Here is a 21829-nt window from a genome sequence, read left to right on the forward strand (position 1 = left end):
GCAAACAAATGAACTACTAAGTCATGAAAAGACATGGAGGAACTTTAAATGCATACTGCTAAACAAAAGAATTTGGTCTAAAAAGGTTTCATAATGTCCAATTCCAACTATGACATTCTGGAAAAGGCAAGACTACAATGACGGTAAAAAGATCAGTGGTTGCTAAGAGTTTAGGGAGAAGGTAGGGTTTATGAGGTAGAGCACAAAGGATTTTTTATTGTGTGATGATGGATACATGACATCACACATTTGTAAAAAACTCGTAACTGTAAAAAAGAGTGAACCCTAATGTAAACTAGGACTTAGTTAATAGTAATATATTAATGTTGGCCCATCAATTATAACAAATATCATCAAACTAATGCATGATGTTAATAATTAACAGGGGAAACTGTGGGCTGGGGAGGAGAGAAAGGCCATATGAGAGATCTCTGTACTTTCTGCTTAAATTATTTTGTAAATCTAAAACTACTCCAAAGTCCATTAAAAAATGTCTTTTAAAATGCAATTAAGTTGGCCTTTCAGACATTCACATTCAATTGTGAATGTGATCATCAGTGTCTGTCTTTCATACTTGGGCTAAAATCAGATACCACATTCTAAGCAGCACTATAACATATCGGCATAGTCTGTAGCATCTTTGTTCCCAGATAGTTTCTTTGCTTTCAGCTCTTGACTCTTCAATAGGCTGGGCCTCTCCTGTGGTAAGGCTCAATGGCTTTTATTTGACTTTGACATATAGATCTTTCACTGTACCTGTCACATAAATATTTGTGGCCCCACTATAAGACAAAATATAGACAAGCTATAATGGCATCTACTGACCTTAGAGTTAGTTTTCCATTCAGTGACTGTCTCCTCCTAAACTAGGGAAGATTTCTCCAAACCTGCCTTTTTACCTTGACACTTGAATTAAATGAGTTAATTCCAGCATTCTATGGATCCTGTCATCTTCTTTCTTGGATCTCATTATCTGAGAGTTAAGCCTCTCAGAAGTGATCACCCTTCATTAATTCAAATTTACTTTAATTATTTGATAGCCTATTCCTTTGAATACTTAGGATTGGAGCACCATTTATGTAAAGAACTGATTTAAATGATCTGAGCCACTGGTTTCTTTCACACTCTTGTTAAAATTCTTTGCATCATTCCTGCAGAGCCCGCAGATGACTGCTGGTGCACATCCCTTGGGAGGTCAAAGACTGGCCCCCAAAGGTGTGGCTATATTTTTAAAATCTTCCTGATTTTTAAAAATCTGCTATTGGTGTTTTCAGGTCACAAAAAGGCTGTCTCATATTTTTAATGAGAGGAAATGGTGTCATTTACTTTCTAGGGTCCAAGGGAACATTCAGTTTGTCGGCGTTGATTTAATTTTGAGAGTCATGGCCAAAGGCTGGTAACGACATGCTCAGTTGCTACCTTCCAGAGTAAAGTGATGCCTCTCCATTCACTCAGGCAGGGACTCAGGACTGGGTTCTTGATGTTTGCCCAGATCTAATGCACCACTACTCCAGCTCATCTTCTTTGCTCTGATCATATATACATGGGCTGGCCTAGATTTCCTCATAGCAGGTTGGTAATAACAGTGAACTTACTTTTGTCTTCTGCCTCTATTGCCTGTACAAGTTTGTGAATGGGAGAGGGTTGTGTGATGGAACTAGGACACATACTTGCAAAGGAAAGTGGTTCTTTAAAAGATCACTAATTCTTATTCTTCTTGTATTCAAGGCAACAGTTCTTCTTTGGTACTACCTCATTCCTTAAAATACTTAAAGCAAAGATAAATTGGAAAACCATGGAAACAAATCTTAATTTAAATGTTAGTTAAAAAAAAATTAAGCTCCACTGAGCTTTTCTTTTCTGGGCCCTTTTCCCACAGTGGGGCACGCCCCATGCAGAAGGTCCTCAGCTTCCCTCAGCCTCTGGCCCCAACACATGAGCCGGAACTTGGGTCTCAGCTCAGTCAAGGACGGTGAAGAGGATGCCCGGGAGGCACAGGTGACAGGCAGAGCTGGGTGGCTGGCCCAGGCCTGGGAAATCTGAGATCTGGAATAATTTAGATTCTGCACTCCAGTCTTTTCTCTATGGTTTTTGGTAAATTTAATTGCTTTATATGTATTTTAGTGAACATGGATCAGCCCTGGATACAGAAATATTGGTAATACAGTTAAATGTTATGCTTCTATCTCACTCTCAAATCTGATAGTTTAATACTTACAACTAATTAAAAAAAGGAAAATATAAGTATTTTTATTTGGTGTAATAAACAATGATTTAGAAAAATAATGCAAAAAATATCATGAGAAATTGTGCCTTTTTGGCAACAGTATTGTCCCAAGTTAATGAACATGCTGAAAAACATACCTCTGTCAAAAGCCATCTTGACATCTTCAATTAGGTCACTAAATCCTGACACTCGGTATAGTCCTTCAGAATTAAGACCTGTAAAAATAAAGCTAATTAGTTTCTTTGTAATTATGCCTTTTCTTTAAATTTAAAAACTTCTCATGCTTTAGGCTGGGGAGGTAATGTGTCAGAAAGAGTGATAAAATATACGTGTTTAAAAACCTTTTCACACTTCTAAAATAAAACCATTGCAGTCACAATTCTTCATCTCTGACCTATTGTCACCTTTATATTTATAATTTGGCTCATGACTTTGTCTAATTAGGTCAAATATGTTAAGTCTTAAGGGAAATAATTCATCACCCCAATTACACCATAAATTCTTTTACACATTACATAACAGAAGACTACGATAAACTATATTAATAGGCATGTGGCAGTTTTTCCCCAGTGGGAAAGAGTAATTAGGGTGCAGCTCTGTTTTTGGCCTTGGATAGTTTTAATAGAACATTTACACCTTTGCTTCTTGGACCTAAGAAAAATAATATAAAAACTGAAAAATGAAATTGTCTCTACCTATCAATTTTTACAGAGTGGAAACATCATCTATAAATATTTTTATGGCATATTTTCTATACCTGGTTAAATATCTCGAAATTAAGCTGTTTATGACACCCCTTGACTTCTGAAACCAATCCCCCCCCAGTTGCAGATGATAACCACACTGTGCAACGAGGCCCCCACAAAGGCACCGGGACCCGTGCTGTGTGAACGGGGACACCACGCCACCCGTAGCGCCTCACCTCTAGACTCGATCTCCCTGACGCACATGTCCACCACCATGGGCCGCTTGGTGGTGTGCGCCTTCACGAGTGTCGTGAGGTCACAGCTGTACACCTTCTTGACGTGCTTCAAGTCTGGCTTACAGTCATTTGGAACCATCTTGGAGCACTGCTTGTGAACATTCAAACCACAGTCTAAGAAAGGAAAAATTCATTATTTTCAGAGTTTTGAGTGTTCTGGAAGTGTTAATTTTTAGCAAAAGGCACTCTAGCTTGAATTAGGTTCTAACGTAGATTAGCCTCCAGCAGTTCCTTCAGGGTGGGAAAACAATGGTCCCATCTTTTCTCTTGGAAATTTTGGCTATAAGCCAGGAGACCAGAATTCTACCTCATGCTGCACCATTTACCTGCTCTGTGATCTCAGGAGAATTCATAAGGAAAAAAAAAATCAAAATTAATAAGGGTTTAACTAAATGTCTATAAAATGTAATGTTATGCCAAATAGCCAACTAAAAATTAACCCATTTCTTTAAAGTTATATTAAAATCATATTTAATGTGGGATATAACTATATTTTAATATATTTGATATGAAGTAGAATTGGACCTCCAAAAGTAGAACTATCCAGGGCCCTCTTAAAATTGGTGCTGCTCATATTTATATCTATTCATAATCCTTTCTATATATGATAACTAATATATAATTCATCTTGTAGCTGAAAATGGCTATAACTATTATTTATCGCTGCTGCTATCACCAGCTAACATTTATTGAAGGCTTACTAGTGCCAGTTCCAAGCACTTTACATTTATTATTTCATTTAAACTCACAAAGCTCTGTGAAATAGGTACTTTTTCATTTTATAACTGAGAGAACCAAGCCCATAGGTGTTAAGTAATTTACCCAAGGTCATGCACTTAGTACACAGCAGAGTAGAATTCAAGCCTATGAATGATTCTAGAGTCCACATTTTAAAAACAATGTTTACTGTTTTGTTATAAAGGACATTCCAAAGCATACAGATTAAGAAGTGTTGAGGTGAGGTGTGGAGGAATGAATGTGGAGCTTCCATGTGCTACCCTCCAGGAACCTCCACACGTTTAGCTATCTGGAGTCCACAACTGTAACACAGATACACATATTGCCTTTACTGAATTTATTCCTTTGCTTTGTAATTTTACTGGGTTATAACTTTTTAGGTGCCAGAACCCAAACATTTTCTAGTTAAATATTTTGAGACACTTATTCTTCAACAAGATTAGCATAACAAAATTTAAGAAGGAATAGAGATGAATTAGACCAAAGAGTGATTAAACCATAGCTGAATAATTCAACTAAAATAAATGTATGGCCAGACACAATGGCTCATGCCTGTAATCACTGTAGGTACTTTGGGAAGCTGAGATGGGAGGATGGCTTGAGGCCAGAAGTAGTTAGAGACCAGCTCAAGCAAGAGCGAGACCCCATCTCTACAAAAAAATGGAAAACTTAGCCAGGTGTGATATGTGCCTGTAGTCCCAGCTACTTGCAAGGCTGAGGCAGGAGGATCGTTTGAGCCCAGGAGTTTGAGGTTGCTGTGAGCTATCATGATGCCACTGCACTCTAGCCTGGGCGGCAGAGTGATACCCTGTCTCAAAAAATGTGTCATCTTCATGTTTTTAAAAACACAACCCATTAGTTTTTAAGTTCATGAAAATTTGATGTTGACCCTCGTGTAAATCCAGCCCAAGTGGGATATATATGGTTTACAGGCAGGTCTTAATGAAACCAATTTAAAAATCATACAATGCCGTCCAGTTCTGCTTGCTATTTCTGGCAGAAAGGGAAGCATAATATTCACCTCACAAAATTGTTATGAGAATTAATGAGCCAATGCATTCAGGTACTTTGCATATTGTAAAATGCTAGACAGATGCTAGTAAATCATCACTGTGACTTTTGTAAACATTATTAGCTGTGATCTAGTTATATACGGTAGTAACAATTAACAGTGACAAGGAGAATTAGCCAGTACGTATAAATGAAATTGTTCTTTCATTAAATGGGTAGACACTGCCAAGTTGAAGCAAAAACTTAAGGCCTGTGGTAACTCTAAGGAAGGAATTCAGATGTACTGAGCACATCCCAGGTGCAAAGACAGGCCAGGCAGGAGGGAAGCCGGGTCTTTGCATGTGTGAACGTGTGTGAGTGAACGCACTGGAGATGGCATCCAAACGTTATCGCCACTGAAGAACAGCAGCTTCTTAAAACACAGAAGGGCTTCCAGAGCAAAGAGCCCTCAGTCTCAACTATGTGAAGAAATGACTCAACACTATTATGTATATAGTTAAATAATGTCCAAATGACTTTATAACTAAATCCTATATTCCTCTTTTTCTCTATATTACATAACACGTAAGACTTCTGACTCAATCACAAGGCAAATCAACAGCAAAATGTCCACTTAAAAGATGTCCTATCCCCTGAACATTTTGGGTAACTTCTATAACTTAGAGTTTGGTCTAGAATCTATTAGTTGTGTGATTTTGAGTGAGTTGCTCAAATTTTCAGTGCCTCAGTTATGTAAAATGGGGACAGTCATAGTTGTTTCTTAGGCCTCATGGGGGGCTTGAATGTTAACATACATAAAGTGCTTACCACATGTAGTAAGTTGTGTTTACCGTGACTATGTTGTTGTTTAGAAGAATGAAACCACATTTTTGAGAGGCATTTTCTATGTAGTGCCCCAAGACTGTCATAATCAGTTAAGTCAGAAGCTAAGCTGAACTCAAGGCCAATTCCGTTTGCCAGATGTGAAGGCCAGGTCCTGAGAAGGACTCCACCAACTGGAATTACAGAAACTTCCACATCGACACTGTTCTTAATATATTTCATTTAAATAAAATTATCTCCAAGTAATACATCACTTCTGACTGCTTTCACTGTATTTGGGGAGATTTTAGCTATTATTATTTTCAGCCTCTCACTCTTTATCCTTTTCTGGGATTCCAAATGCTAAATCTTTTGTAATTGCCTCACAGGTCTCTGAGCTCTGTTCTTTTTTAAAAATCTGTTTTCTTTCTCTTGTTTGAATTGGATAATTTCTACTGTTCCAACTTGGAGTTCATCAATTTCTTCCTCATGTCATGTCTTAGTACTACTGAGCCCGTAATCCAGTGAGTTCATGTCAGCTATATTTTTCAGTTCTAAAACTTCCATTTGGTTCTTTTTTTATATCTTTATTTATTTTCTGATATTTCCTACTTTTTCATTTGTTTCAAGAGTGCTCATAATTGCTTCTTGGAGCATTTTTGATACCTGCTTTTCTTGTTTGATAATTCCAACACCTGTATCATCTTGATGCTGGTGTCCATCAATTGTCTTTTTTCACCTGAGTTGAGATTTTCTTGGTTCTTGGTATAATGGGTAATTTGAACTGATTCTTGAATATTCTGAGTGTTTATAAGACTATGGTTCCCATTGAAATCTTCAATTGTAGCAGGTAGTTTAAAATTAGAATGTTCTTTTGTAGACTGTGGTTCAAATGTCAGCCTAGTTTACAAAGCCTTTGTAATGCTCCTGCAGTGCTATTTTGCCTGCCACAACTGTATGTTACTCAAATGGTGGGACTCTACCCCACATTCTCTGTGACACTGGGTGGGCGAGAGATGGCCACCACCTAGGTATCGCAGGTGGGATGGAAGTCAGGGCTGTGCCCATAAACTTGCTGGGGGAGGAGTGCTGTTTTGCCTGTAACTGCAGGGTGGGCATGGAAACCAGAGCTCTGATCATGGCCTCAGCTGCATCATTAATGCAGGTCAGGGGTGAAGCCAGGGCTCTGCCCATAGACTTGGGCAGAGAGGTATTGCTCCTCTGAAAGTCATGGTCCTCTCACAGGCTCGACCAAGGTGGAGTACCACTTCCCTGCTGCAAGGCAGGGATGGAAGCTAGGGCTCCACTCACCCTCAGGAGAGGAGTGCACCTTGCTATTGCAGAGTGGTGGCAGAAAACAGGGCTGTACCTGGAGACTCCCCTGCTGCAATGTGGCTTTCTTCATGGGGTTTACATGGAGAATGGTAGGGGTGGCTGAAAGGTTTGTGTCCTGCTGTGCTTCCTGTTCCCAGCGCTTTGGCTAGGAAAAGGAGGCTTTTCTTGGGATTATTTTTTGGGTTTCTGACTGTTGGCATTTATGGATTGTAGGCTTCTGTAGTGCCCAGGATGGGATACAGTACCACCAGGGAGCTCACTGCTGGGTTGTTCCTCATGTCCTGAGGTCCCTAATTAGCCTTCCAACTATCAGAGCGTTCTAACAGTTGATGTATATGTTTTGTCCAGTGCCTTTTGGCATAATTATTGGAGAGAATAAAATGAAACATATTTATCCATGTTGTTCAGAACCGGAAGAATGCTTATATAATGTTTTAAAAATATAAAATTCAGCAAAGCTTCATACTTTAATAATAGTACTGGTGTACCTCATACTTCAAGTGTATACACACAGGTCACAGACTGAGTTGGATCTTGGTAAAAACCTATCCCAATATCTTCATTTCAACATGAAGACAATGAGGCTTGGAGAGGCTGAATGACTTGTTCAAGTTGCTCAGCCAGGAAGTGGCAGAACTGAAATTTAAACCTTGGATTGCTGATTCCTGGCCCATGCTCTTCCCACTGAGTCATATGTACCACTTTTCCCACGTACACCATACAGTACACCATGTGCTCCGAGTTATTTTTTCCAGCAGTGAAGATGCAGTTGCTATTTTGAACCTTTTATTTGAAAATGTATGTGATACCCATTATTAGCTGCATATACTTGAGTTTAAAAAACACTGCTATGTTTTATCCAAATGAGTCTCTCAAAGATGTCTATATATGATTGATCTGGCAGGACTTTTAAAAGGCAACGATAAAACTTGTTTTGTCATATTCTTTCCCAATGTATAAACTCCAAGTGAAAATTGAGTAGACAGAAAAAAATGAAAAATTTGATGTATCCACATAATATCTGAATGGCACTAATGGTCTGATATTAGTATAAACTTTTTTCCTGTAAACATTTGAAGTCATTTCCCATTTTAAATATCAGAGGGTTCCTAAGCTTATTTGTGATTCAGTGAAAACTGGATAAAGTGATGACTGAGCTCAGATTTAGGTATTTGAGGAAGAGGGAAATGTTTTCTAAACTGACAGTCTCTCTTAACTTATGGGAAAATATATTATGCTTAATTTTAGCAATAAATCTCAAAGGCCAAATTTTTGTCAAGATTGAATCTGAAGTCCTTTGGAAGACCAAAGGATAGGGCAAAGTCATTAAAATAAAGTATCTTTTTATACCCTTAGTTCACAGTGCAATATACCAGCCCTGAGCTTGCTATGAAAATTGATGCTTCAGGGACAAGCACTATATCAATATTTCAGTTTGCCATTAAGACTTTATTTGGTTTTCATACTTATTTATTAAAGTCATATAACTCCTACATAGTTCCATTTCTCCCAGGGAAGCTCTATGCTACAAATAATATTAAAAAAAAGTCCATAAAAGATTTCATTTGTTGCATCTCTTGGTTTGGTAGTTATTTTTATGTTACTATTAAACCACATTTCCCCTTTCCAATTTCTCAAGTTAATAAGCACAGAATAAACATATGAAAGGAGAAATAAAAATTTCAAGTCACATTTTATTCTGTACTTTCTTAATAAAATATTTCTATTACACTACTAACTTTAGGCTACTCTCAGATTTTCTGAGACTTAATTTTGCTAAAACACATGTATACTTTCTATCTACAGAACCTATAAACCTGTTTTTTGAAACAGATAGCTGATAGTAATTACATTCTATTGATAGGACTAAGGGATGACATAATTATACTAACGCGTTTTGAAAACAAAGATAACTATTCATTCCTCTCTGAGTGTTCATATTTTAAATAATTGCAAATAAAAGTTTTGTTTTTAAACATATCTCTTAGTTTTTTTCCCCCAGGGAAAGTGGAGTGATTTGTACTCTAATATGTATCAGAGGGAATTTCTTTCATAAGCAAAATTAAGAATACCTTGTACTTTAGAATACTGATGACAGTACTGCTTTCAATTAAAAGGGGTTCCATGAAACTTTAGAGCAAATCTTGCCAATTTCTCACTGGCTTACAAGGACAAACATAACTTTCTAGGTACAATCAATCAAAACAGCAATGAAAACAAAAGACATTGCTACCACTTCTTTTTTTCAACTTAAAAGTTGAGTGCTTATATACTTTAAGTAATAAATGCCTATATGTTATTAGTAGAAAAGAAACTGCTGCCATTTCCTTTTGGAGGCATCAGTGATAATGATAAACTGAATATACAAAGTCACTTTAATAAGCAACCAAGACTAAGCTGATATGTCTGATTTAAAACAATTATTATCCTTAATTTCTTAGAATATTCTGGTAAAGCTAAAATGAAAACAATTCAGGAATGCTGGTGGAATAATGCTCTTTTTCTTTAAGGAAGGATGTCTGACAACCTCAGTGATTATATAATAAATGATTAACCTACAAGCTTACATTTCATAAGGAAAGAAAAAACTCTTTGAAGATACTATATTAACTGAACAATGACCATCCTTTGAATGTTACTTTTAAAAACCACCTGTTTGGGTCATCAATATTTTAGCAAGAGGAGCACCACTCCCAAGCTGCAGTTGGCTATTCCCTTGCAGTGTGACTTTCCTCACTTCAGAGGAGGTTAGAGTCAGGGGACTTAGTGGATGAGACTAACCTCACGCCTGTCACCTCACCTTGGACTGCCTGGCTTTCAATGGCTCCTCTAAGGTGGTAACTAGCATTATTGTGATTGTCCCTACCACTCCCTCTGTTGTTCTTGTCAGCTGTGGTGTGCTTAGCAGCAAGCCTAGTGCTTTCTATCCTGAAGGGTTCCCTTGCCTGGCCTTAGCTGGATGCAGTCTGGCCCCTACAGCAACTTTGCCAGCCTGGTGGCTGTAACACCACCATATCACCTGATACTTTTACACAGTGTAAGAAAAAAAGCGGGTGGGGGAGGGACACAAAATTGCTGCATCTGGCAAACACTTAAAAATTCTTGACAAGCTCTCTTCTGCTTTGGAGGATTTTTGAAAATAGCCAGAACAAAGCAAGCTGTCCTTGGGACCAAAAACAGATAAATACATCTCTTTTCTGACAGACAGTACGCTGCCATTTTTCTTTGGAAATAGTGTCTTTAATGCTTAGTGGCTACTGTGTTAGTTTACAACTGCTGCTGTAACAAATTACCACAAACTTATCACTTAAAACAACATGCAGTTATTATATAGTTCTGGAGGTCCTAAGTCCAAAATCAGTTTCACTGGGTTGAAATCAAGGTACTAATTAGCAGGTCTGTGTTCCTTCTAGAGGCTGTAGGGGAAAGTCTGTTTCTTTGCCTTTTCCAGAGGCCTTTCTGAGGCCACCTGCATTCCTTGGCTCATGGCCCCCTCCTCCATCTTCAGGACCAGCAGGGCAGCATTCCTCTTCCCTCTGCTTCTGTCCTTACATCATCTTTCTCTGACTCTATCTCCTGCCTCCCTTCTGTAAGGGTCCAGTAATTGTGACTACACTGAGCCCACTCTGACTATCTAGGGTAATCTCCCTACTGTGGTTTGAAAGTGTTCCGTCCGAGTTCGGGTGTTGCCAATGTGACAGTATGAGGAGATGGGGCCTTTAAGAGATGATTAAGCTGTGAGGGCTCCTCCCTCATGAATGTGACTGGGTGCTCTTACAAAGCGGCTTGACAGAGAGAGTTGGTCCCTTTTTGCCCTTCAGCTACATGAGGACACAGTGTGCTTCCTCTCCAGAGGACGTGGCTTTTGAGGTGCCATCTCAGACGTAGAGACTGAACCCTCACCAGACAACGGACCTGCCAGCGCTCTGATCCTAGACTTTCTAGCCTCTAGAACTGTGAGATGTGAATTTCTGTTCTTTATTAGTTACCTAGTCTGTGGTATTTTGTTATAGCAGCACAAAACAGACCAAGAGCCCCCTCTCAATATCTGTAATTTAATCACATCTACAAAGTTCCTTGTGCCATGAAAGATAATAAATCCATAGGTTCCAGAGATTAAAAAGTGGACATCTTTGAGGAGCCATTATTCAGCCCACCACAGCTAGTGTGCACTTTCTCTTTAAATTCTTAGCATTCAAATTCAGTTAAAGTGCTCAAAGGCCCAATGAACCTCAGAGTCACTTTAGACCTAAGATTCCCATTGTCGATCCAAATGTAATTAGTTGTCATAGAAAACAGAACTAATTTGAATCCCAACCCTCCACATTTTAAAACTGGGTTGACTTATGCTTACAGTATACATTAGTATGGTTCAAGTCACACAGAGCATAATGCTTTTAAGGACATGATATAACACAAAATGAAAACTCTCCTTCAGGCTTTTCTTTCAATTCCTGACCTTTACTTACCACAAGAGGTGAAGGCTATTAATATGGGTGGCCATGGGGTGGGAGTGAATAATCTCCTTTCTCCTTTGTCCCATAAGACTACGATAATAAATGTTCTAAAACATTTCTTTCAAACATAATTCAGATTGTAGCATACTGCCAAAGATTATTCAAAGGTGTGTACTTGTTCTCTGTTTAACAGCTGACTCAGAATTCTTACAGAAGATGGCCTTTATTTACTCTTTCAAAACATAAATGATGCATATCATTATTCTGGTAAAAGAAAAACTTTTAAGTTAGTGACAGTCATAACATGTTTAAGAAACTGTTGCATTGTCAGCTGGTCAAGACTGTCTCATGAAGGCAAACCAATCTTATTGAGACCATCATTTTCTAAGCAGACAATTTGTGCTTTGGAAAGTGTATTCCATTTGCCTTTGAAAACCCCCAGTGTAGACTGTCTTACTCCCTCTACCTTATCAACACTTTCCATCTCATTTTGTTCCCCTCCAGTTCAAAGGCACAACCACCACAGGCTTAGTGATGGCTCCTCCCTCTGACTCCGGATAAGCATCAGCCATAACAATAAGGTTTTCCTCATTTACTCTGAGCCTGGGCTCTGAGCTGAGGCTCTCCTTGACCAACACTGCTGCAGGGTTCAAGGTCCACATTTGTGGAATTTTTATCCCACTTCCTGTGGCAGGAAGGTCCTTGAATGGTGATATATGCCTGGAACCTTATTACACCTAGTGATGGTATGGGTATCCTAACTGAAAGAAAAGTGACTTGGAACATTCCCATGTATTGCATATTGTATTTTGCTATTCAAAGAAAATGTAATTTAGAAATAAGAATCAGATCCCAGAAATTTCTGCACATAATGGACAACAAAAAACACTCCATTTAAAAATCATGCCACAAAAGAAATGAGAATGTTTATAGTGATAAATCTGACAGTTACTATAGTTACCATTTTGAAATACTTTCCCTTAGGATACTTTTTTAGTTTAAAGCTTTATGCTACAAGACATGTAAGAAGACACTTTTTAGCTTTACAATACAAATTAAATAGCAGAAAGAATCTTTCATGACCAAACACTACACAATTAGAATTTAGATAATTTTTAAGCCTATACCAGAATTTAGAGTAGTTTGAATGGTCAGTACTCAGTATAGTTGTTCTATACAAATGAATTTCTTATGATGTGACTTATTTGTTTCACAAAGTATCTCAATAAATCCCTGTTATTTCTTTATGTGTAAATCTTAAAGTTTTTAAATACCATGGTCATATTTTACAAAAAGGATTTGGTATATTCAAGATTTCAAAATTTCATACAAAATATTAGTGAACAAGTGGTTTTTCAGAATTTGGTAACAATCTTTGAAGATAAATTCACAGAGTTTTAAAGCTTCAATATGATTCCACAAAACTTTAGTAAGGACAATCCTGCTTAACAAGTTATCTTTAAAATTCAGTTTCCAAGGCAACAATCATAGGTCCCTGTACATTGCTTTTTTTAAAAAAATCATTTTTATAAATTTAGTTACTGAAACATCAAAGGCAAGTATTAAATATAACTGCCTTACTTTTATCTCCTTTTATCAGACTTTTTGAACAAGCTGACTTCTCTCTTTTCACTGGGCTCATGCCAGACCCCTAGTCTGCTGTCCCTCAAGTGCAAGAAGGTGAAGGGCAGATAAAATATCAGTTTCCAAAGCTCTGCCTGAGAATCCAGCCTACCGCACTAGCACGACAGCAAGCCTCCTTGTACCTTATTCCTTACAACTTGCTAACTGACTCACTTGAGAGATGAGGGGAGAGCGCTTACCTGCACACTTCACTCCCTGAGCAATGAGACCCCACATGAAGTTGGCACAGTACTCACACCAGTGTGGCCCTCTGAATGTATGGACCTGGAAAAAACAGAGGCAAAGTGAGGAGAGGGGAAACAATGGATGAAGAGACTGTTCCACATCAAAGTACTAACATATAAGCCATGGTTAGTACTGAAGATGTAGCAATATGGCTACCTTTATAAGAAACTTGGTTGAGTGGAACTGACAAACTGTCAACATTTTCTCAGAGCTTGATTTCTTCTTTGTCTTAGAAATGGTGACAAATCAAACCAATATTCTGCAACTTACTTTTGAAAACAATTTCTTCAGTGGAGTTTTCCAAAGGGTACCCCCAGGCATAAGCAGCCTTATTTATGTGTTATACAAATCCTGGCATTCCTATGTACTATGACATTTCTACAGTGCTACGACATGAAAAAGGATAAGAATCAACACAGAGTATGTGTTGGGTCCTGTAAAGAGTTTTTCAGATGAATCTACCTTCTGTGACCATGGGTCAGGCCACAGATGTTAAAGATGACGCTTATCAATTAGTCACAACAGATCATCAAAAGGACCAATTTCTGTGCAAAACATTTGATACTTACCATGTTAGCAAAGAGAATGACTATATTTTAGAAACTATAGAAGCTATGGTTATTCAGAAACCATGTTTGAATATAGTAACTATTCACTAATCATTCCAGCTCATAAAGGTTTTGCAATATTTGCTTCCTTTTTCCCTGAGAAAGGAATCTCCAAAGAAGAAAGGATTCAAATACAAAGATACCTGTAGACTTTTGCAGGTAAGAAAGAGAAGGCATTCTAACTTAACTCAGATGAAAAAATATTGGTAGAGCAGAGAAGCAATGAACTCAAACTCCCAATGTTAAAAAATAAAAGAGAAATCTTTAGTGTTAGTAATAATTTAAGATTTCTGAGCAACTACTGGCTGAAGATGTACTTAAGAACTTAAGAAATGAGTTAAAAAGAAGAGGGTACTAGGAAGTCACTGATCAGTATCAGATTTACTTGAAATAATTTCTTATACATGATTTCCTCCTCTGGAAACCATATAACAAGAGTAAAAATCACAAATTGTGACAATTTGGTTCCAACACAAATATGTTCCAAAACAGCAACTGCAAATAATGACATTCACAGCTAAGATTGTCATTTTGAGAACTGCTATATTAATGCATTGACTAGAAATCAAGTAAATGATTTTTAGGATATATATATAAAACTTCAAACTTATGCACAAATGTAAGACATACCATTATATATGTTCCATTTAGAAAAATTATGCCTATTACAATAAGCCATTGATTGTAAGTCCAAATTTCAGACATTAAAATACAAAATGTACATATTAGAACCAGTGAAATATAGTATATCAGAATTCAAAATACTACATTGGCTAAAATACCCATATAAAGCTGCAGTGGATAACCCAGGGTTCATTCAAAGTAGGTATGTGCTTGTGATGCTTGGTTGTTGCCAAGTGAGCCTGAGTACAAAATTTTATGTTGATTTTGAAAAGCAGGCCATAATCCCTGCTATGTCTTTTATGGGAAAGGGTCAAGAATGCAGACATAGCTGCTTGTGGGTTATTAAAGATGTTCAGAGCCTGTAAATTGAAAGCATTTCCTGAAGTTGCTGAAGCAGAGCCCAAGATCAACATTCAGATACTCTGTGATGTTCCTGTGCTTCTCAGAGTGAATAAAACCGGGTAAAGTATGCAATCTTGCTTTCCTCTGATGAGAATGAGTGAAACAGCACTGATTCATAAAGAGTTATATAACCATGAAATAGCAATTGTGAAGTTACTTTTAGAGAAAGGCTCTAGGACACAAACTAGCTTATAGGTTGCCAGATTTCAGGATAATCAGAACTACTTACTTGGTAAAGTGAATAAAAATGGAATGAAAGTATGAAGGAAGTTCAGAAATTTTGTACCTGTCAGTTATCTCATGATAAAGTGTCTGAAAATTACACTGGGAGAACAAAAACAGAGTAGATGGTGTTTTGTTTGTTATTAAACAAGAAGGCTTTTGGCAAACAGCACTGAGTACTGGGATGTTATAACAGAACCAATCCATCCCTTGCCTTCCTGAAAGCAGTAGTGAATGTGGTCTTTCAATATGCCGGGGGCATTTCTTCATGTTACGTATGCCAAAGAGAAGGGTTATAATTGTCCAAGCAGGCCTGATGTTCTCCAATTAAAGGATCACACATGTATCTCAGAAAGCAATCTTTAGGAAATTGTTATTTATATATTTCATTCTTGGACAGCTTTTTTTATAAAAACATCCCAAACCATTTGGGGCTGGTTTTTCTTTTTCTTTTTTTTAAAAATCATTGAGAAGGTAGCTTATATAGCTCTCCATGAAACTGTTCTAGAAATATAATGGTTTACTAAACTTCTATTTGTATAACAGGGTTTAACTGGACTCCCTTTTGAATCTTTATATCTAAAACCCATATTTCTTAAGTTTTCTTTGTTCTGTGACCTCTGACTCCATAACATTGAACTGTATTTGTAAAAAGTTGATTATTGTAGCCTTTTGGTCTTTTTTATTCCTCTAGATGTCATCAAAAACAAATGCTGATTTTATTTATTAGTTAATCATTTTTATTCATTCATAAGCACTTATTAAATGGTGATGTACACAAAGATAAAAAGGATACGGATCCCAGGGATTTCATGGTGGGTTTGTCCTATTAAACAGTGTGGAAATGCTCTAATCAAAGTGTTTGTAAAGCTGGGCTGAAGACACAGCCCACGAGGCAGCCTGGTGAGAGGATCTGGCTTGCTGGGCATGGTGGGTGTGCATGGGGAGCAGAGTGCATTAGGAAAAGCTGTTCCAAGAAAATCAAAGGCACAAGGCCCGAGAGAAACAATGTGGTGTTTAGAGAATTGCAGGGTAGTTCAGCCAGGGTTGGGGGTGGGAAGAGGTGGCCTGGCAGGAGACAAGAGAGGCAGACAGGGCCTTTTTCCATGCCTACAAAATTATACTCTGCCCAGTGAGCAATGCAGGGCCACTGCAGATTGTTAAGGAGAGTGACACAGTAAAGGGCGCAAGGCTGGAGGAAGACAGACACTTGAGCTTTATCAAAAAGTCTCATTTTACATGCAGTTTTACATTATCAGTGATGTTAACATCATATACTTTACCAACACAGAAAAAGATATCTTAAAAAAAAAACAGTTGTATAAATTATGCAACTTAGAATAGCTCTTCAGTTGTACTGCTTCATCTAGCAAGATGGAAACAGGTGCTGCTTCCTGCAGACAAAATTTCACAGGCACTGACATCTGCAGATGATTTTGTTTCCTAGATATGGTTGTATTTTAATTACCTGTTTTAAAAATGATTAAATCAGAATGTAATGGACATCTAAAATATAATTAAAAGGTCAAAAGTTGTAACTTGAAAAGTCCTTCTGCTTAGGAGGATGCTAAGAAATAACTAGGTGGGATATAGAGGAAAGGAGGCCTGGAGTGGTTCACAAGGAGTGTAGGGGAGTACTGGCAACGAAGCCCTAGATCGGCAGACCCCGACCTTTTTGGTACCAGGGCTCGATTTCTCGGAAGACAATTTTCCATGGATGGGGTGGGGTGGGGAGGGTGGTTTTGCAATGATTCAAGGGCACTACATTTAATGATAATTTGTATCTGCAGCCACTCCCCAGTGCTAGCATCCCTGCCTTAGCTCCGCTCCAGATCATCAGGCATCAGATTCTCAAAAGGAGTGTGCAACCTAGGTCCCTCTTGTGCACAGTTTACATCGGGGTTTGCACTCCTGTGAGAATCTAATGCCACCACTGATCTGACAGGAGGCGGAGCTTATGCTGGGATGTGAGTGATGGGGAGCGGCTGTAAATACAGATGAAGCTTTGCTCAGCTTGCCTGCTGCTTGCCTCCTGCTGTGCAGCCCAGTTCCTAACAGGTCATGGGCCAGTACTGGTCCATGGCCCAGGGGTTGGTGACTGCAGCCCTAGATCACAACAGATCTAGTAATACCTGGAATACCCTGTATATAGTAGACATCCCCTTAGAGATCTGCAATTGATGCCTTTAGGGATAGTGTTTTGGTAGGACAGAATTCTAAAGAGCAATCAACTTTAGCATATAACATTATTTGTGAAGTCAGGAATGGTCCCAAGAAGAGCAACCTTACTAAGTAGGCCACAGATTTTTTGTTTCTAGGCTACCTCCAAAACTTTTGGTCCATCTTGACAAATGAAAGTGACAGAATGCATGGCATGAATTAATGAACAAAGGACATAACCAAATAGTCTTTTTTTTTTTCATTTTTTTTTATTTTGGCATATTATGGGGGTACATATTTTAAGGTTTCAATAAATGCCCTTTCCCCCCTCCTCCCATAAGTCTGAGTTTACAGCATGACCATCCCCCAGATGGTGCATATCTCACTCATTATGTATGTATATACCCACCCACCAACTAGTCTTAAAGTCCTCTTTTCTTTTGTAACTGGAAAAAAGACAACTTTATTACCATGGCATTTGGGATTGCTTTTATCGTATGAGCAACTCCTTTCATGTTAATCACTCTGTTAAAGATGAAAGACTGGATCAATTAATGGACCCCAAATAGTCTTATCAATGAAGGCACTGGTCAGACCCAGGCTGAAAAGGGACAGATAGGGTGGGGGATGGTGGGCTAATGAAGGGCCCATGTGGCACAGGCCAACCACCCTGTGTCTCCTGGACACTGAACCTAGGTAAAAACTGAAGCCATTCTCAGTCGGGTCTGCTGTTATACGGACTAGAAGCCTGGCTAACATAAGGAAACAAATATGTTTGCTTCTCATGATGCTTATAGCATTCACATCTCCAGCTTGAATGTCAGTAATAGAAACAGTGGAAAAGAAATCCATGCTATGGGAAGATAAAAATGCACCATTATCTTCTTATCCCTTCCAAGCCAAAATGCTACCTTTAGAAATAAGCATGAATGCAGACAGCCAAGGAGCATGCCTGCAGAGCCTACTGCAAATGTATACCATTTTGGAGGTGATAAGAACATGAGGGGAAATGAAATTTTGCTTGGGAAGGTAGAAATGATATTTCAGCTGCAGCTTTTCATTTGGGAAGCTCTGATGAGTCAGTTCTCTAGCAGGTACTGGGCGATGAGGGGAGAGCACAGATGATCAAAATCAAAATCAAAATGAAAGGAGGGTAGGCAGGCAAGCAGCTGGGCAGGAAATGCTTTTTTTCCTTTTTTTCTTTTCTTTGGGGCAACTAGAATGTGCTCCTTTGAGTGGCCAATGTTTGTCTCACCAAGATGGTCTTAACCTTTTTGATTTTTATGATAATGAAATTTAGAATTTTAGCCTCTATTCTAGTACTTCAGTTAAAGTACTTTGATTTATACTATTAAGCCATGAAAATAACATATAACACTGATCATTACCAGTAAATAGATAAAATTGTGCATGGGTTCCCTGCTAAAAAAAGGTTGGGGAGGGGTACTTAAAACAAGAGTATGGTATCAAGGCAATAGCTGCCAGCCTTGCTGCTGTTAAGTCTAGTCAAAACTACCAGCTACTTTAGAACTCTTGAGGAAGAAGCTATCACCAATAGTGAGTTGGGGGACAGGCAAGCCACCAGCACTGACAGCATGCTGGCCATTCCTAGTCATCTTGTCCTAATGGAATATGTATGTACTGTGGTGACCATGGCAGAAAGGCAGAAGACACGCACCAGGCACTTGCTGAAACACAGCTTTGAGCAATGGCTGGAGCTGATAGGTGCCGGAAAAGGAGAGGGGCACGGCCCCCTGGCCAGCGCACACAGAGAAGGGAGCGAGGCACCGTGCAGCTGGGGAAGGGGCCCAGGGGCTGACAGCCTGTGCAACTAGCTGCTGCACAGATGACCACATGGGGAGAATCTGTAGGGCCTCTGTGAGGCACACACTTAACCACACAAGTAGCTAGCACACTCAGAAACATCACTTTGAACAGAAAGACAAATGACAGAAAATTGGTGACCTCATTTCAAGAGTGAGAAAAAAACTTCAAAATTGAGGAAAATACCATAAAAGCATACTAGACATACACTGGCCATACCACAAATAAATGATGCCCCTTTAAATATGAACAATAACTGCAGGAAAAAGCTGACATAATATGGTCAGACTATAACCATACTAGTTTTACTTTACTAGTTGGACAATTACTAGGGCAGGAGTGGAGAACTGGTGGCCTGAGGGCCACATGTGGTCTTCTAGGTCCTTAAGTGCAGCCTTTTGACTGAATCCAAATTTTACAAAACAAATTCTTTTATTACATTTTTGTTCATTTTATATATTTTTATTTATAAAATGAATGTATTTAAAACGCCAAAGAATAAAATAAGTTTCAATGAAATAATTCTCCCAGATTGACTGGCACAATGTGAACGTTAGTAAGCCATAAGGGCTAAGCTGACGGCTGCTATGTTCGTGATTTACGTCTAATTTCCCCTGACTGACTGGCACCACTACTGCAGGAGGCCAGTTGGCGGGAGTTTATGGGGGTTGAGTACACTAGTCTGTTATCAGCTTTTGACAGTGCTGCACTGTGTTTCTGTTTGAAGTGGAATTTGTGAATAGTTGTACAGCTCAACAGTATTTTTATATTCTGTCTGCTTAACAGTTCATCATGTTGAAGAAGACCAAGAGGATGCTGAAGGAAGGAAACAGACTGTGAATTGCAATATTATCCTGTTTCTGATAAAGATATGATTTGCTTGCTTTTGATATTGCAATATCAGTCAATATTAAAGACATTCAATGTTCATCAGCATTATAACACTGATAAGGACCACAAATATTTTAAATTAGAGAGCGAGGTACAAAAGATTGTATTGCCAAAATTAAAAGATGGAAAGCAAAAGCAAAGACAATTCTTTCAAGCAGCAATAAAACCTGGAAATAATGCCACTGAAGCAACTTACAAAGTAGCTTATCTACTTGGGGAAAAAAGGGAAGCCATTCAGTGATGTAGAAATTGTGAAAGAATGCATTGTCAAAGTTGTAGGATGCTTAGACCCCAATAATGGCTCAAAGTACAAACAACTGCCTCTTTCAAGGAGAACCATAACTGATGGGCAGCATAAATTAGCCTTCAACTTATCAGAACAACTTCATGCAATACTTCAAAAGGAAAATATATACTAATTGTTTTGGGTGAATCAATTGATACTACTGACTCAGCACAGGTTTTATACTACTCTTGGGCCATAACAAGATTTTCTTTGCTATGAAGAGTTACTTGCTTTGGGCACTCTTTCAAACAGAACATGGGGAATAAATATCTTCAACAACTTTCAAGATAAATGTCATGAAGTTGGACTGAATTTGGTAGATTTAGGGAGTATATGTACAGATGGTGCACCTTCCGTGACAGGAAAATATGAAGAGCTTATTGCACAGATAAAAAAAAGTTTTAACAGATCCAGATGCTCTCATTTTTTTTACATGGTATCTTGCATCAGCAAAATCTGTGATAAAGCTACTATTTTAAGTGAAACTATGCAACAAGTTATAAGTATTGTTAACTATATTCGAGCAAATGCAACACGGCACTGACAATTTTGTCACATGCTAAAGTTGAAAGATGAGATATTCAGTGTGGATTTGCCATATCATTCTGAGGTGCATTGGCTATCGCAGGACAGATGTTACCCAAAATTTTATCTCTGCAAGAACAGATAGTTAAATTTTATGAGGAACAGAATCAGCAATATGAGTTATGGAAAGAAGATTTCTATAGGAATGCAGCACTTCTGTGTGATATCATGTCAAATGAAAATGACTTGAATATTTGCAAGGTAAAACTAAGTCTATTTATGATACATGGTTAAAAAATTCATGCACTTCAAAAAAAGTTATCTTTTTTCAAAAATACTTCATTTTCCCCAGTTAGCAAAGGTCATTTATGAGCAGAATGATATATGCAAATCATTTGGAGATTATGTGTCTGCTAACTGGAGAATACAATGAAAAGTTCACTGTGAGAATCATGACAGCACACTCAAATTAGCATTTCAGCCTCACCTAGTTAGTATCACCACGGCACCTGAAGAACTACAGATGGAATTGACTGAGCTCTCAGTAGATGACATTTTAAAATCATTGTTTGATGCTAAGAAAGATCCAATTGAAATATGGAAAAATGCAGTAGAATACCAATGCTTTCGGCAACATGCCCCCAAAACTGCTTTCTTGCTTTTGAAGAAGTGTTTTGAAGAAAGCTTGAATTTTTGGACACATACCATATAGAGACTTAATTTTATCTTGCAAAGAAATATTCAAGTCATTTTGATTTTACTTGATATCACACAGAAATGCTGCATTCCTATAGAAATCTTGTTTCAAGAAGTACTTTTCAACTACTTATTGCTGCGAATCTACATTCTCCTATGTAACCCAAATCA

The 21829-nt window shown here is 38.2% G+C and overlaps 1 protein-coding gene across 3 annotated transcripts in view; it reads right to left on the bottom strand.

Annotated features, from left to right (window-relative positions):
• CHN1 (chimerin 1) overlaps positions 1–21829 on the bottom strand; it is a 185422-nt gene that overhangs the window by 10430 nt on the left and 153163 nt on the right. For all 3 annotated transcript variants that reach the window (XM_076005661.1, XM_076005660.1, XM_020288372.2), the window contains 3 exons: positions 13375–13459; positions 3150–3323; positions 2365–2442 (listed from right to left, as the gene is read on the bottom strand). In XM_076005661.1, the coding sequence (XP_075861776.1) occupies positions 2365–2442; positions 3150–3323; positions 13375–13459 (337 nt within the window). The remainder of the gene's footprint in view (positions 1–2364; positions 2443–3149; positions 3324–13374; positions 13460–21829) is intronic.

The sequence above is a fragment of the Microcebus murinus genome, chromosome 8 (assembly GCF_040939455.1).
Source record: "Microcebus murinus isolate Inina chromosome 8, M.murinus_Inina_mat1.0, whole genome shotgun sequence".
Taxonomy (NCBI): Eukaryota; Metazoa; Chordata; class Mammalia; order Primates; family Cheirogaleidae; genus Microcebus; species Microcebus murinus.